Source organism: Idiotropiscis lumnitzeri, chromosome 12 (genome assembly GCF_059441095.1).
Source record: "Idiotropiscis lumnitzeri isolate Australia: NSW breed Sydney's pygmy pipehorse chromosome 12, RoL_Ilum_1.0, whole genome shotgun sequence".
In the NCBI taxonomy this organism is placed as follows: Eukaryota; Metazoa; Chordata; class Actinopteri; order Syngnathiformes; family Syngnathidae; genus Idiotropiscis; species Idiotropiscis lumnitzeri.
The window spans coordinates 18,389,008-18,403,130 of NC_142402.1; the positions used below are offsets into that span (position 1 = coordinate 18,389,008).

General features: G+C 40.3%; 3 protein-coding genes across 4 annotated transcripts; all 3 read left to right on the forward strand.

The window, feature by feature from the left end:
* Nucleotides 1-897: 897 nt before the first annotated feature.
* On the forward strand, nt 898-3,567 carry LOC148326349 (regulator of G protein signaling 13-like). Its single transcript, XM_088311925.1, has 5 exons — nt 898-1,079; nt 1,724-1,783; nt 1,875-1,936; nt 2,032-2,198; nt 2,275-3,567. Exons 1-5 carry the CDS (start codon nt 958-960, stop codon nt 2,440-2,442), a joined length of 579 nt encoding a protein of 192 aa, XP_088168051.1. The 5' UTR covers nt 898-957; the 3' UTR covers nt 2,443-3,567.
* A 156-nt stretch (nt 3,568-3,723) lies between these two features.
* Nucleotides 3,724-6,799, forward strand: LOC148326350 (regulator of G protein signaling 21-like). Its single transcript, XM_088311926.1, has 5 exons — nt 3,724-5,419; nt 5,490-5,558; nt 5,628-5,689; nt 5,792-5,958; nt 6,069-6,799. The coding sequence occupies exons 1-5, from the start codon at nt 5,370-5,372 to the stop codon at nt 6,279-6,281; spliced, it is 561 nt and encodes a 186-aa protein (XP_088168052.1). The 5' UTR covers nt 3,724-5,369; the 3' UTR covers nt 6,282-6,799.
* A 390-nt stretch (nt 6,800-7,189) lies between these two features.
* ro60 (Ro60, Y RNA binding protein) lies at nt 7,190-14,074 on the forward strand. 2 transcript variants are annotated; one of them, XM_088311888.1, is made up of 9 exons: nt 7,190-8,964; nt 9,049-9,232; nt 9,719-9,939; nt 10,515-10,661; nt 10,761-10,898; nt 10,972-11,088; nt 11,952-12,068; nt 12,172-12,318; nt 12,397-14,074. In XM_088311888.1, the coding sequence occupies exons 1-9, from the start codon at nt 8,650-8,652 to the stop codon at nt 12,547-12,549; spliced, it is 1,539 nt and encodes a 512-aa protein (XP_088168014.1). In that variant the 5' UTR covers nt 7,190-8,649; the 3' UTR covers nt 12,550-14,074. The 2 variants fall into 2 exon arrangements, with proteins under 2 accessions (XP_088168014.1, XP_088168013.1); XM_088311887.1 differs by having other exon boundaries at nt 7,190-9,232.
* The last annotated feature ends 49 nt before the right edge of the window (nt 14,075-14,123 follow it).

Below are 14,123 nucleotides of genomic sequence, written 5' to 3' on the forward strand. Positions count from 1 at the left end.
TCCGATTCCGGCCTTGTAGCTTTGTCTCCACCTGCTGGATCTCGTTCGTCACTGACCGGCCATTGTGGTTTAAAAAAAGCAAGAATATATTTGATTCAGTTACGACTTTCTGGTGTGTTGATTCCGCATAGCCCTGGCCCCTCACGAGTGAGTATCCAATCACAAGCCGCGTTCATCACTTTTAGCGTAAAGCCAGCGAGAAGGCTCACTGTAACCAGCTCGTGATCTGATTGGCTCTTGCAACTGTCTATCAACTGTAAACACCCCTCACACACACACAGAATAAAGGCCGGAATAATTGTATCTGAAGGCCTCGGACCAATAGTGCATGCTACTAGTATCCTGAAATCTGCCTGGCAACACAAGCTTGCTGAATTCTGATTGGATAAAAACTCTCACCTAAAAATTCAACACGAGGATATAACATGACATCAATGTGAAGAATATGATCATGATTTCTTGATTATTTTTGGCCAGCAGAGAAGGCCTTGAAGGCCTTGACCGCCCACCACTGATGTGACGTGATCTATTTGTCATCAACAGGGTGCTACTGAACCGTACTCCAAAGTTGTGCTCAGTTAACAGGACTGACGAGTGTTTCTCTCACACTTCTGAGAAGTTACAAACTTTTAAGTTTTCCAAAACATGAGCATAAAATTATTTTTTGTTGTTGTTGTTCCAAAAGTGTGCCAAACATTTGCCTATCTGCTTTCCATTGCCACATTTGCATCTCCAGACATGACATCAAACAATGAACTGTGTTTCATTACGTCCAGTCGTAGCTGCATTTGCGTAATTCTCAACTTCCTCTTTTTCCTGTGGTTAGCCCAGAACGGCGCTGTGACGCTAGTTCCGCACTTTTGCTGCTCGTATAAATATCTGGCAGTAGATAAACCAAACAGTTTGGGGAAGACGCGTTGCGTTCTTTCTTCGGAGCGGCTCGACACAGGCTCCTACATGCGTGCGCAAAACCAAAGTTCTTCGTCACTGACATGCCACATGTCGAGTCTGGTCAATTTGTCAGCAAAAGAGAGACTGCAAAGCATGGACAACGACAAAAAGAAACAAGCAACAGTGAGGTGAGTGAACACAACAGTCCTGTTCTTGTCTATTTACCGTATTTTCCGGAGTATAAGCTGCTACTTTTTTCCTAAATTTTTAACCATGCGGCTAATACAACAGTGCGGCTTTTCTGTGTATTTCTTTTTTTCACCAGTAGGGGCGCTCTTTGTTCTGAAAATACGCTAAATAAATCTCAATTTTTTTTTCGCTTGGGTCCGTTCTATTTTAATCAGCAAAGTTGCTGCCGTGTTAAAAGGGACCGTTTTAAGAATCTGTTTATATACCTTTATGTGCATTCACATTACAAAATCGTTCTGTACACGCAGTAAACAACTATTTTTTTTTTCAACAAAGAAAACTTATAAAGCTTATAGCCTGGTGCGGTTTGTGTAGTGTTTATTTATTATTTATTATTTATCATTTATCATTTATCATTTATCATTTATCATTTATCATTTATCATTTATCATTCATCATTTATTATTTATTATTTATTATTTATTATATTTATTTTTTGAGAAAGAGAGAGAGAGAAAGAGAGAGAGTTACTGCAGCTTATATACAGGCGCGCCTTATAGTCTGAAAAATCGAGCGTCCATATTTCAGATTTTCCAAATGGAAATGTTCTTCAGTAAACAAGATATGATGTTTATGCTGGCAGAGAAGGAAGCCTAAAATCTCGACTGCAATCCAGATCATTTCACGGATCACGAGCTAGAGGGTAGGTCCACAAAAAAAAAAAAAAAAGCGAGTACAAGCCATCTGAAAACGATGAATAAAAAACAGTAACGTAACTTTTTCACAATTTGAAGGCTTTGTTTCGAGGAACTATCCCAGTGGTCACATTCCCTCGAAAAACTTATCGCATCGAAATGTAAGTTGATCATTTCGTCGCGTTGCGTCTCAGAACTTTTCCGCTGTTGTCCTCCCCGTTCCATCCTTTAACTGCTGACCTTTCTCGTTGATTAGATGGAACGAAAGTTTTCCAGGCCTTCCTCAAGTCCGAGTTCAGCGACGAAAACATGGAGTTCTGGTTGCTATGCGAGGACTACAAGAAGATCAGGTCCTCCTTTAGGATGACACGCAAGGCAGAAAAAATCTTCAAAGATTACATCCGGGCCGAGGCTCCGAGAGAGGTGTGCACACCGTGCTGGCAGCTAATAGCCGTGAAAGATAACAGGACCTTCTGTAAAAATCTGTTGTGTCCTCCAGATTAACATTGATCACACGACCAGAGAGCTGATCAGGCGAAACCTGAAGACGGGCGGCGCCGGTTGCTTTGATGAAGCCCAGAGGATCGTCTTCATGCTAATGGAGAGAGATTCGTACCCCCGCTTCCTCAGGTCGGACATCTACCGGGCCTTTCTGGACTCCATCTGACTCCGTAATGATGTACGGGAAAGACGGATATCACAAGATATGTTTGGGTTTTAAGCGAATTGCTTGAGTCCCTCCGTGGAGGTGAGCATCCTCACCATGGGACTGGGAGCCAGTGACTCTTTTGGAGCCAAAACCAAAAGTGATGCTTGTAGGCTGACGTTTGTAGGTTGTTCTGCTGATGTATTGATCAATGTTTGTTTACAACTGGCTGCTTTCGTATGAACACATGCAGCAATTTTCGAAACAACTCAAATGCTCTAAGATGATGCCGTTGTCGCCTTTCGTCCGTGAGTGGTTTCCAAAATGTTGCCTTTGCAGTGCAAAAAAATTTTAAAAATGAAAATGAAGCTTCACATTTGCTTCATGAACCAGTTGTTGTATTTTTGAGTCCTCTAGATGGCACTGTTGGTTTAAAAAATGGCAAGTCAGTGAGCTTTCAGGCCAATGTTGAACAGAGAGTGCCATCTACTGGAGTCCAAAAATACTACAACTGGTTCATGAAGCAGATTTCAAGCTTCGTTTACCCATCACTACTGTACGGTGCAAAAGTATTGGGCCATCACCCGATTAGTTTTTACTTTTTGCACCTATCATTCTATTTAATTCGTTGTTGTGTTTATTGAACGACGACAAAGCAAATCTACGTTTAACATGATTAAAATTTATTCAGTGCCAATGACTGATATTGACATTATTTAAAAATGCGGACCCGCCAATCCCAAGTACCTATTTATATTTTAAATTAAGCAAGAAATTATTTGGAATTAGTCGAGGGGTGGCGCATGAGACGAGCAAGAAAATTATGTCGATCTGAATAACGGTAGATTTTTTTTCTAATTTCTTTTTTTTTTTTTTTTGCAACCCGACCGCCTCACAACGGCATCTCTCGTTTGTTTACAAACATCCACAAACCAGGAAGTATTGAATAGTGGAACAAACAAACACATAGATGGTCGTATCCTTTTTTTTTTTATCATATTTAGCCCTTTCTTCACATATTTGGTTCCTAAATTGCGTAGGTTTGACTACCTGTTTTTAAGATTTGTAAATGCATCTTAAAAGTTGCATTTCCTTTCCTACATTTGTCTTGTGTTTTTCAATAAACCAAAAAAAATAGATGTAAAATGTTTCCCCACATGTGCAAAACTTCAAAAGCCCAAATGAGGACAAGGAGGTCTATTTACTAATCCATAAATACTTGTGAGGTCGTCAACAAACTGCACGTGAACAACTGTTTAATCATGCGTGGAATGTTGAGAATCCGTGCGACTCATTGAGCATTTTTTACCATGTCATTGAACCTTCACGGTGCAAAAAAAAAAAATGTTTTCCAAACCTTCTGACTAGCCACCGGGCTCTTCGTCCGAGTTCATTTTTACAGTTTTATTTGGAGCTGAACTGACAAGCTGCAGTCATTATGCCGGGGGGAGGAATAACATACATTTGCACCATTCAAAGTGTGAAAACGAAGCGCTTATCCTGTGACAGATATTAGGAGGAACTGCGAAGGGCCACATCCGCATTTCATCTCACTTGTCATCCTTGTGATTGCGCACACGGTGATGATTAGCACATGAGATATCGTTGTATCATGGAGAGGAAACTGGGGCAATCGAAACAAAATGAAACCCGACTAATTTCCTTTTGAGGACATGAATCTAGCGACTGGCGACTTATAAACTACGCTGTTGATCTTGAACAGAGAGTGCCATCTACAGAAGTCCAAAAATACTACAACTGGTTCATGAAGCAGATTTGAAGTTTCGTTTACCCATCACTGCTGTCTGGTGCAGCTTGACGACTTTGTCTCAAAACCGTGAGAATCTGCAATGGGCTGGCGACCTGACCCGGGTATATGCTGGCTCTCGCCAAAAGTCAGCTGGCATCGGCTCCATCTGACCCGTGAGACTAATGAGGGCAAGCGGCATGAAAAATGGATTACTGGAAAGAAAATGTTCTGCCTGAAGAAATGTTTAGACCAAACAGGGTTTTTTATTTTCTTTTATTTTTTTTTAAACGTAACCTGGAATGCATCACGGGTCGTAAGCTTAGGCCAGTCGTGTGCAAACTACTTCCCCAGGGCCATTTGCTGCCCACTGTCCACTTTTTAAGGGCCTGCGGCTTATTATATTTGAAGTATAAAGATGTAACATAGCCCTTGAGATTTTTGGACCCCCCTGCCTTAAGAAAAAGTGGTGTCATCTTCAGTCGACAGCAAGTTGCAAAATGGGCACCCCCTGGGATGGATTAAAACGGGTGGATTTTTTTGCTTAATTTGTATTCCACAAACGTAATATTAATCAAACTTTTACTATTTTTAGATGAGGGCGCATAGAACATATTATTGGAAATGACTTTTTATAGACTTGACGTCCCCTTTAATGATTGTTTATTCATTTTAAGATATATCCATTAATTCAAAGAAATGTGAGTTTTAAGCGCCCCCTTTGATAACGAATAACAAATAATTCAGTCTCGGTGAATTGGCAGTAAAGTATGGGCCTCTTGAAACACACAACCACCTGACTTCTGACTAAAAATAGCATTTGGACGACAAGCCAAATGACGCAGAAGCCTTCTTAATGCATTAAGTGGGTTAGGGTTTGCAACAATGCGGTGATGATGCGTGATAGTAGTTAATCAATAAGGAAGCGTAACTTTTTTGGACACACTTATCAACTTGTATGTGAGTAAACAGATAAAAATAGCAAACGGCCTGTAGCTGAGGCAGAAGCGTGATGTTTTTGACATCACAGTCGCAGTCCACTCTGGCTCCGCTTTGTGTGATTTCGCAGAGCCAGACAGGCTCGAGCGATGAAGCTGTGAGGATATGAATTCGTTTTCGGAATTATTTCATATTCCATTATGCAAACAGCTACGATCTGCAAATTAGAATCAAGAGAAGGAAGTCAATTTTGTATTTGACAATGGAAAGGCTTCGTAAAACAGCTCTTGACCTTCAGACCCCAAAGAGAATGTAAGTACTGCATGATTTATTTTGAAATACAGCAAAAGGCGTCATGATTAAATTGGTTTATTTCCCGTAGACACAATGCATGGAAAAACAAAATACATGGCTTCATTGAGAATCCTTCACCATGGGCTAAAATCAACAGGTACTGAGCTTTTATTCTGAATTTACATCAAAGGCAAGAAAAATGTTTTGACTTTTTTTTCCTGTACAGTAAGACTGCAAGTGAATCAAGATCAGTGGAAATGTCCCTTGAGGTGCTTCTTTCCCAAAAAGGTATTTTCTAATATGATATAATTATTAAGATATATTGAAATTGTTATCGTGACAAACATTTTATGCTCTTCTTTTGATGAAAAAAAAACAAACAAAAACAAGTTGGACAATCAGCCTTCCGGGACTTTCTGAAGTCGGAATTCTGTGAGGAAAACTTGGACTTTTGGCTTGCCTGTCAAGAGTTTAAAACCTTGGACAGACCGGATGAGCGTAAACAGAGAGCGTCACACATTTATGATGAATTCATAGGCTCCGATTCTACTTCGCAGGTAAAATTCTACAAGAAGACATTTAAGAATAATAACGACAGACAGCAGACTTTCTGCAACACATTTATATGGCAAAAGTATCTGTTTGTGTAACATTGTCGTCTCAAAAGGTCAATTTAGACTTCTACACTACAGATGTCATCCGGCAAAATCTCCAACAGCCAACGCCATCCTGTTTTGTTGCGGCACAAAAGAAAATCTACAGCCTAATGGACAACGGATCCTTCCCTCGCTTCGTTCAGTCTGAACACTGTAAGAAGCTGTTGAAGTGCACTTCGAAGCGACGGGACAACAGAGATGCTTCGAGGGTGAAGCGCTCTTGAAGCATCGAGGATGAATCCATGCTAATCAGACGTCGGCTGCATCGGACGCAAAGCGCTGACACTGTGTTTTTATGCAATGAGACCGAGACTGCCCTATAGAACCACACTTTTTGTATAAATTGATATGGTAACGACATAGCAAAACTATCTACACTGCTGACTCATTTGGTTTGCAGGTGTGCCCTGAAACTGTTGCCAGTTAATCATAGAACACATATAGACAAACAAGGATTCACTCACATTCACGCCGAAGGACAGTTTAGGAATCTTCAGTGAACTCAACATGCATGTTTTGGGAAATAAAGTACTGGGAGAAAACACGCAAAAAGGGGCAGACTATGAAAACTGGAGATGGAATTCGTTTTTACATTTATGAAAGTTCAGAGGTTTATTCAAATTTCATGTGGACTATGTGACGTTTTTTTTTGTTATAATTTTCTTATATTGAAGCGCAGAATTAATGTTCAAATTGTCCTTATTGTTTCAGAAACTTACAATCATATTAAATTAATTTTTAGGAAACCCTATATATAAATAAATATATATATATATTTTTTTTAGGTGTTACTTTTTATTTCTACCAAATAAAATGTCATCGTATATACATGAGTGCATCTCAATAAATTAGAATTGCTCGTGTCACATTTCTAAAGAAATTCAATTTGAGATTTTAATTACTGTACGTACTGTATTTATATCCGGCAAAATTATATACAACAAAGCAAATCCAAAGTGGTGCGCAGTTTTTCGAACTCTTGCCTTTCAACTGCTCCGGTAGGTGGCGGTGATGCTACAAACGTAAGTTTGCCAAACGCCAAATAAACTATACGCGAAGAAGAAGTTGTTGTTTTTTTTTTTTTGGAATTGGTTGAACTCAGTTTCCCAGCGGCCACTGCGGCCCAGCCTCCCTTTCTCTATCTCCCAAAGAAACAAGAGGGAGCCCCCTTGATAGATGGGATTTGTATTCAACGCAGTGCCCAAATATTGCGGTAAGCTTGTGTTTTGTCTCATGTCATTTTACGGTTTAACAAGCGTGACTCGGAGACTGTTTGTATGGCAACAAAGTCAACATAATTCAAGTTTAGCTAGCTTAGCTTCCAATCTTCCAGTCCAGACGGGCGTCCAGTTAAGAAAAGTCGGATCTGGCATTTTGAATTCCTTCACTTGATCACTGTTACCATTTGACTGACGCTGTCATCGACCTAAAGTGACTTCCAAGAATATTACCCTGATATATTGCTAAAATAATTTACCCCGAATGACATAAACCGCTGCTATGGTAACCTGGTTGCCAAACTCATGCTTAAAACAACAACAACGGCAGCATAGCGTATAGTGAACAAAGAGCATGTCAAGTTCACATCGGTTAGGTTTACTGTCAACTGTTCGCTGTGGTTGCATCTCTTTTGGTGTGTCATCATGTCTGTTAATCGGCTTTGATCTATTTTTGCCAATGCATGGCGGCCAACAGGTGATGATGTTGACGTTTAATTTGGGTCGTGACAGACTCAAGCAAGGTTTGCAGGATCATTCACTGGCCCGTTCTGAGGTGCCCCTCATCGAACTGGGCACAGATTTCTCCCCGTTTTGATGTCATGTCCATTTCATGTCAAGAAAATGGAAACAATGTTTTGATTGATTCAATATGTACGTACATGTATATGACTTTTGTTCATCCATTTTCTGTACCATTTTCTGTTTCTTGTGCTCATTAGGGTTTCAGCTCAGCTCACTTCAGGCAAGAGAAGAGCTGCACGATTATTCTCACTCACATTCAGTGACAGGCAGTGCATTTGGTACTTGAGTCATTAGTGGAGATTTGCGGGCTTAATCCACCTCTTAATACCGTGACTATTGCGTAGCAATTGTAGAAGTCATTGCTGAACAAAACCTGCAATATAGCAGCACACTTATTTTATCAGCTCGCATGACTGATTCTGAAGGCCATGTCCAACAATATATATTGTGGGGTACTCCTAACCAGCTAGTTGGATTGTTGACTTTTCACAATGACCTCCATTTTACATTTACGGTAAAGGACTCCCTATCTCGTGGTACATCTTAGACTTAAGTTGAGGATATATGGCTTTATTGGTCGTCATTAATTAATTCAGGTGGCCAAAGCACATAGCATAGCTGAAAAATACAACATTTAAAAATGTATTTCACTTTTATGGCAACATTTCTGACTGAATGACCATGTCCGTTTTGGTCGATAATCAATCACTAGAGTGATGCAAGGTTCAATACACATTTGACAACTAAGACGATAGACTGTATAGCAACATCTGTTCTGTACATTTATTTACTTTATCTCGTTCACTTTTTCAAGGTTGCCCCCCCCCCCCCCGCCCCCTCCTGCGTGACAATGGAACCAACGGGATGCTCGCCATCCTGTCTAAGCAACTATACGTCGAATGCATCAGGTGATAATTGTCACTGGGAGGTCAGCGACAAGGTCAGACTGCGTCGCTTTCTCTGCTACGGCTCGGAGGAAGGTGTCTACACTGCCGCAGAGGAGGCACGTCCGGGAATGGCGCAAGCTGGAGCATTGCTCTCCATGCTTCAGGAGGGCCGAGGTATTGAGGCCGTGAACGAAATTAAACGGTTTGCTCAAGATGGGCGAGCCGTCAGACTTGAGCCCTCCATATTTGCGTTGGCGCTGTGCTCCCAGCACTCCGAGGTGATGACCAAACGTGCAGCGTTTAAAGCTGTGAAGGACATTTGTCAGGATCCCGCCCATTTCTTTTCTTTTCTGCAATATAAGAAAGAGTTAAAGGAGGACATGAAGTGTGGAATTTGGGGTCGCGCCCTGAGGAAAGCCGTGTCCGACTGGTACAACGGGCAGGATGCCCTGAGTCTAGCTGCAGTCGTGACCAGATGTAAACAGCGAGAGGGATGGTCACACAAGGATGTACTCCGGCTGTCTCACATCAAACCAGCTGATGAAGGTAAAGTCGCACAAGTGTACTTTAGTTGATGACTCTAAATTGAAGCGAATGGTTAATTGTCTTTAAGTGCGCTGTCATTGGCTGGCGACCTTGCAAGGTGTAACCTCTCACCCGCAACACTCTTATTATAAGAGTCATATATATCTCCGAAATAGTAAATTACTGATCTCGCGCTCTGTTGTTTTGACAAGTCACAATTACGTTACAGATATTATGAATGAAAATGACAGCTCTTCTACTAAATCTAATAACGACGCCATTGATATCCACAATGTTGTTAATTGCAGATAAAGCTTTTGAATGTTGTATCTGCTTGCCATGCTAAATAGTTTTCTGATATTCCATCATTTTATTCTCATGTGTCCGTTTAAGCACATCCACATTTCACATTGTCCAAGGTTCTTTTTGACCATCCTGAATTTGGACAAAGAGGACTGTGCAGCTCTCCAAACACATCATCTTTTATTCTTTTGGTCTGTCTTTCAGCCATTGCCTTGATCAGCAAATACGTTGCAAAAGGATGGAAAGAGGTCCAAGTTGCCTGTGCTGAGAAAGAGAACACGGAGGAGGTCGTCCAAGTGCTTTCATATCTTGAAGTGGTGGAGAAGGTCAAGCACAGTTGCGATGAAACGGAGGTCATCGCTTTGATTGAGGAGCATAAATTGGAGAGGGAGCAGCTTCTTACCGACCACCTCAAATCCAAATTAGTGAGTGCAGTTGCGTGTTTCCACTGAATTGCCTACTTGTTGCCGAGGATATTTTGGTTAGCGAAAACGAAATGACTGAAACTAAAATTAAATTTTTTTAATAAGAATTCATTTTATAAGAATTGGGCCTGGATCTAACTTTGGAAGCGGTATTACCCGCTGCACTTCTATTTGTGTTTTTATATATCCTATTCAGTATTATTTTCCATTGCACTAACTATTCTCTTATTTATCTAATTTATATATTTATCTGAATTATTGTTGTATTGCCCTGGAGAGGGGAGCTCTCTAATCTCGTACAATGACAATAAAGGGATTTCCGATTCTGATTCTGATATTGTCATTCAAAGTCTGTGGACTGTTAAACGGTGTTTAATCTTGCACACAAGTAAAAAATAAAACTAATAAAAATTAACAAACCACCCTGAAAACTGAAAACTAATTAAAAATTACATTTTAAAAAACAAAGCTAAAAATAAAAACTTAACTATTATTAAAACTTAAAAATGTTTTTCCGATTTTTATCTTCCTGTGCACCTTTGTTGCATTCTCAGTCCTCCCATTATGGTTGCTAGGTTTGGAGGGCGCTGTTGAAGGATATGCCGCTTCAGTCCATTCTCTGGATTCTAGGAAAGATGACCGCCAAAAAAGTTCTTCAACCCGGGTCTTTGGAAACCCAAGCACTGTGTGAGAGAATCCAGACGGAGGCCGCACTAAAGAAGGTACCAACCATGCACCTCCTCCTACTCGCCAATGTGTCATGTCCATGCAACTTTAGTTGATAGCCAATTATCATTTTTCAAGTGTGTCCTTTCCGCTAGGCTAAGATGCACCCTTTCAGCATACTCTTGGCTTCTGAGCACTACAAAAGAGGTCAAGGCTATCAGGGTAAAACCAAATGGGCAGCAGATAACAGCATCCTCAAAGCATTGGACGCCGCCTTTTATAAGAGTTTCTTGGTAGGTTGAATCCTCAAGAACGTCCAACATCAGCGTGCAGTATATAAACAATTTTTTTTTTTGTCTTTTGCAGAATGTCGAGCCAGTCGGTAAACGCTTTGTCGTGGCTGTGGATGTGAGTACATCGCTGAGCAGTGTTGTCCCGGGGACGGCAATCAGCACTGCAGTGGCTGCTGCAGTAATTGCTATGGTAAGAATTGTGTACAAGGGAAACAGCTGGTAAGCCATCATTTTTTTCCTTTTGTTTTTAACTTCTTTATGGGAAGTCATGCATTCCGACAGAATTGCCTTCTTTTTGCGGCTATTTTCATTCACGTGAAAAGTGGCTCATTGAAAGACAGGCATGTGGAGAGGGAAAGTTTGTGGCGTCACATCTTTTTAAATTGAAAGTCCGTGTGATAGTCAAGACCACACCAACCGATACATGCCTTTGATTCCGAGACGATGCCGAGGAGCACTTAAAGGGATACTTGATTAATTGTGCAATCACCTAATATTCACAAACTAATCCGTGATCGTTGTTACCTCAGCCCTCGATACGTGTGATATCATTTACGAAAGGTATCAATTGCGCATGAAAAATAATAAAGTTATCAAATTACAAAAGCTTAACATTTACTGCTGCAAATTTAAAAATGAGTCTCGTTCCACTCGTACGTTTGAGTGGCATATCAATTCTGATGAAAATATTTCAAAATGCAATAAATTGAAGATTTCAATGTGTCATTTGCTGTTATTTCCAAAACCTGAACCCTCGCTGCTTGCCCAAGCAGGTGAACCACAGCACCATCAGTGACGCTCCCGCAAATGTACAATTGAGGGCAAATTACACGTGTCAACGCACACACACACAAAATGTCAGTTTTCTGACAAATGCTTTTAATCTTGCCAATATTTGCACTCGCCAATGAAGAATTGAGTCAAATCTTTTTTTTTGTTGTTTATTTATTTATTTGGGCCCTAAGGAATCAATAAAAAAAAAATCACAGGTTTGTACTTGTGTTGTCACCTGTTTTCATGACATCCCTGTTGAGCGATTTTTTTGTCCGCCAGGTGTTTGCGAGAACAGAGGCAGACACGCATGTACTGGCCTACTCTGAAGGCGCTTTGGAGCTCTGCTCTGTGTCTGCTGACATGACTCTTGCACAAACAACGGATGAACTGGTCAAGGTAAATGTCGGCTACTGCTATACTAACATCAGCACACCGGCTACTATTTTCCTTGCTGCTGACCTCTCCAGCTGTGACCTTTGCACTCAATCGCATGCTCCAGATCCCCGGAGGAAGCACCGACTGCACTCTTCCCATCACGTGGGCCACAGAGAATGGAAAAGCTGTAGACGTGTTCATCATTTTAACCAACAACCCTTTGTGGACTTTCACTGCAAGCCCGATGGAAACACTAAAGAAACACCGACAAGTATTTGCTTGTATTTATATATGATCATATTATAAATGTCTTTGTCATGTTTCATTTGTATGTGCATTGTCTGCGCAGAACTCAGGATGCCATTCCAAGTTGGTGATGTGTGGGCTGACATCCGTCGGTCACACGATGGCTGACACAGAGGACCGAGGTCTTCTGAGTATCTGCGGCTTTGACCTCGGGGCTTTTAGCGTCATTCGGAACTTGGCGCAGGACCTATTATGAAAGTCGGCATCATTTGACTGCAACATGAAGGAACACGATTGACAGACAGGGTTCAAGTATAATAGAATGTGCTGCTTAAAAATTGAATATTTGTCTCATGGATTTCATTGCCGACAAAGTGTCCAGCAGGCTGGACAGCATTCTTGAATTTTAATGTTCGCGCAGTATCTTTTTTTGTACCTGAAAAGGCAATTGGGACACTATTGCGTGTTGTGCTGTTTAAATTTGAAGATCCAACACTAATCTTTTTATTTGCTGTGATACTCAAGGTCTGCGCCAATCAAGACAGATGATGTTTTGTGAGCATCTGAACACAATCTCTCTTGTAATTCAAGGGCTTTTGATTGCCTATCAGTAGCATCTTTTGTACTGATTGCGCAATGTTTCCATCAGTATGTCCTCACCTCGTTGTTGATTTCCCACCGCTACATTTCTCTCACTTAATTTTCTGTTGCAAATTTGTGTCCACATTATTTCTACTTTTAGAAAATGTTCCCATTTGCACAGGGCGTTAATATTGGCCGTTGTTACTTCCGCTGCCAACTCGTCAGCTTCTCCATCTTCATACATGAGGCAGAAAGCTCCATCACACTGTCAAAATATTTTTTTGTTTTACTATTGTGTATCATGAGTTGTAGGGCAGTTCCAGGTTCCCTTTATTGGGAATAAGAACCACCTAAATTAATTTCTTGGATTTGTGTTGTCTCCCGCCCACAAAACATTTTGAGAGTATTTCTTTTATTTTCTAGTTCTATTCATAGCCTGGCTATAGATCCTGATGGTAGAGTGAAAAGGAACCTTTTATCACAATGTCAAATGTCCCTTTCTTATCAAATAGTCGCTATACATGAATATCATTTGGTGCTCTCAATTGCAATGATGCATTTTGAAGGAATTTTTTTTTTTTTTGTGTGTGTCATATTTTTGTGTGACTGACTCTCAATCAGTTTATTATTTAATGGAACAAGTCAGAATTGCGGTGTGTATCGCATTTGTGGTTTGTAATTTATCCAACATTTTAACGCCAGTTTATCTCTGCTGAACTTGTTACGTGGTGTTTGTAAGAGCTTAGATACTAACAAGATACCAATCAAAGGAGGGGGGAAGAAAAACAAATGTTCTTTCATCAACAAGATAACTGAATCAAACTGAGTATTAAAACATTTATTTCTGTAATACAGAACAATGTGCTTAGATATGTGACTTCATATCTGCAACACGACAAAAAGCAATTACTCTTTTTTTAGGGGGGTCCATATCTACTGTATGTTTTGGTGATGTTTAACAACTGGCCAAGTAACCGAAAGTTGTCATCAAATACTCTTTTACTTTTTTATTTGTGGAATGTGTTAAACGATAGTAAAATGACATTTTAATGTGCAGAAAAACCTTGAGGGTAAACGTTTGAAATAACTAGCTGATAATGAATGATATTAAACACTGTAAGCAAATTGTTCACAAGAACATTTGAGTAGTATTTGAATGTTGTGCCAATGTAAAAGCTTAATAAATGTTGGTATTCTAATTTCTCAGTTTGAACTCTATTATGTCTTGCCGAAACTACACTATGTTGA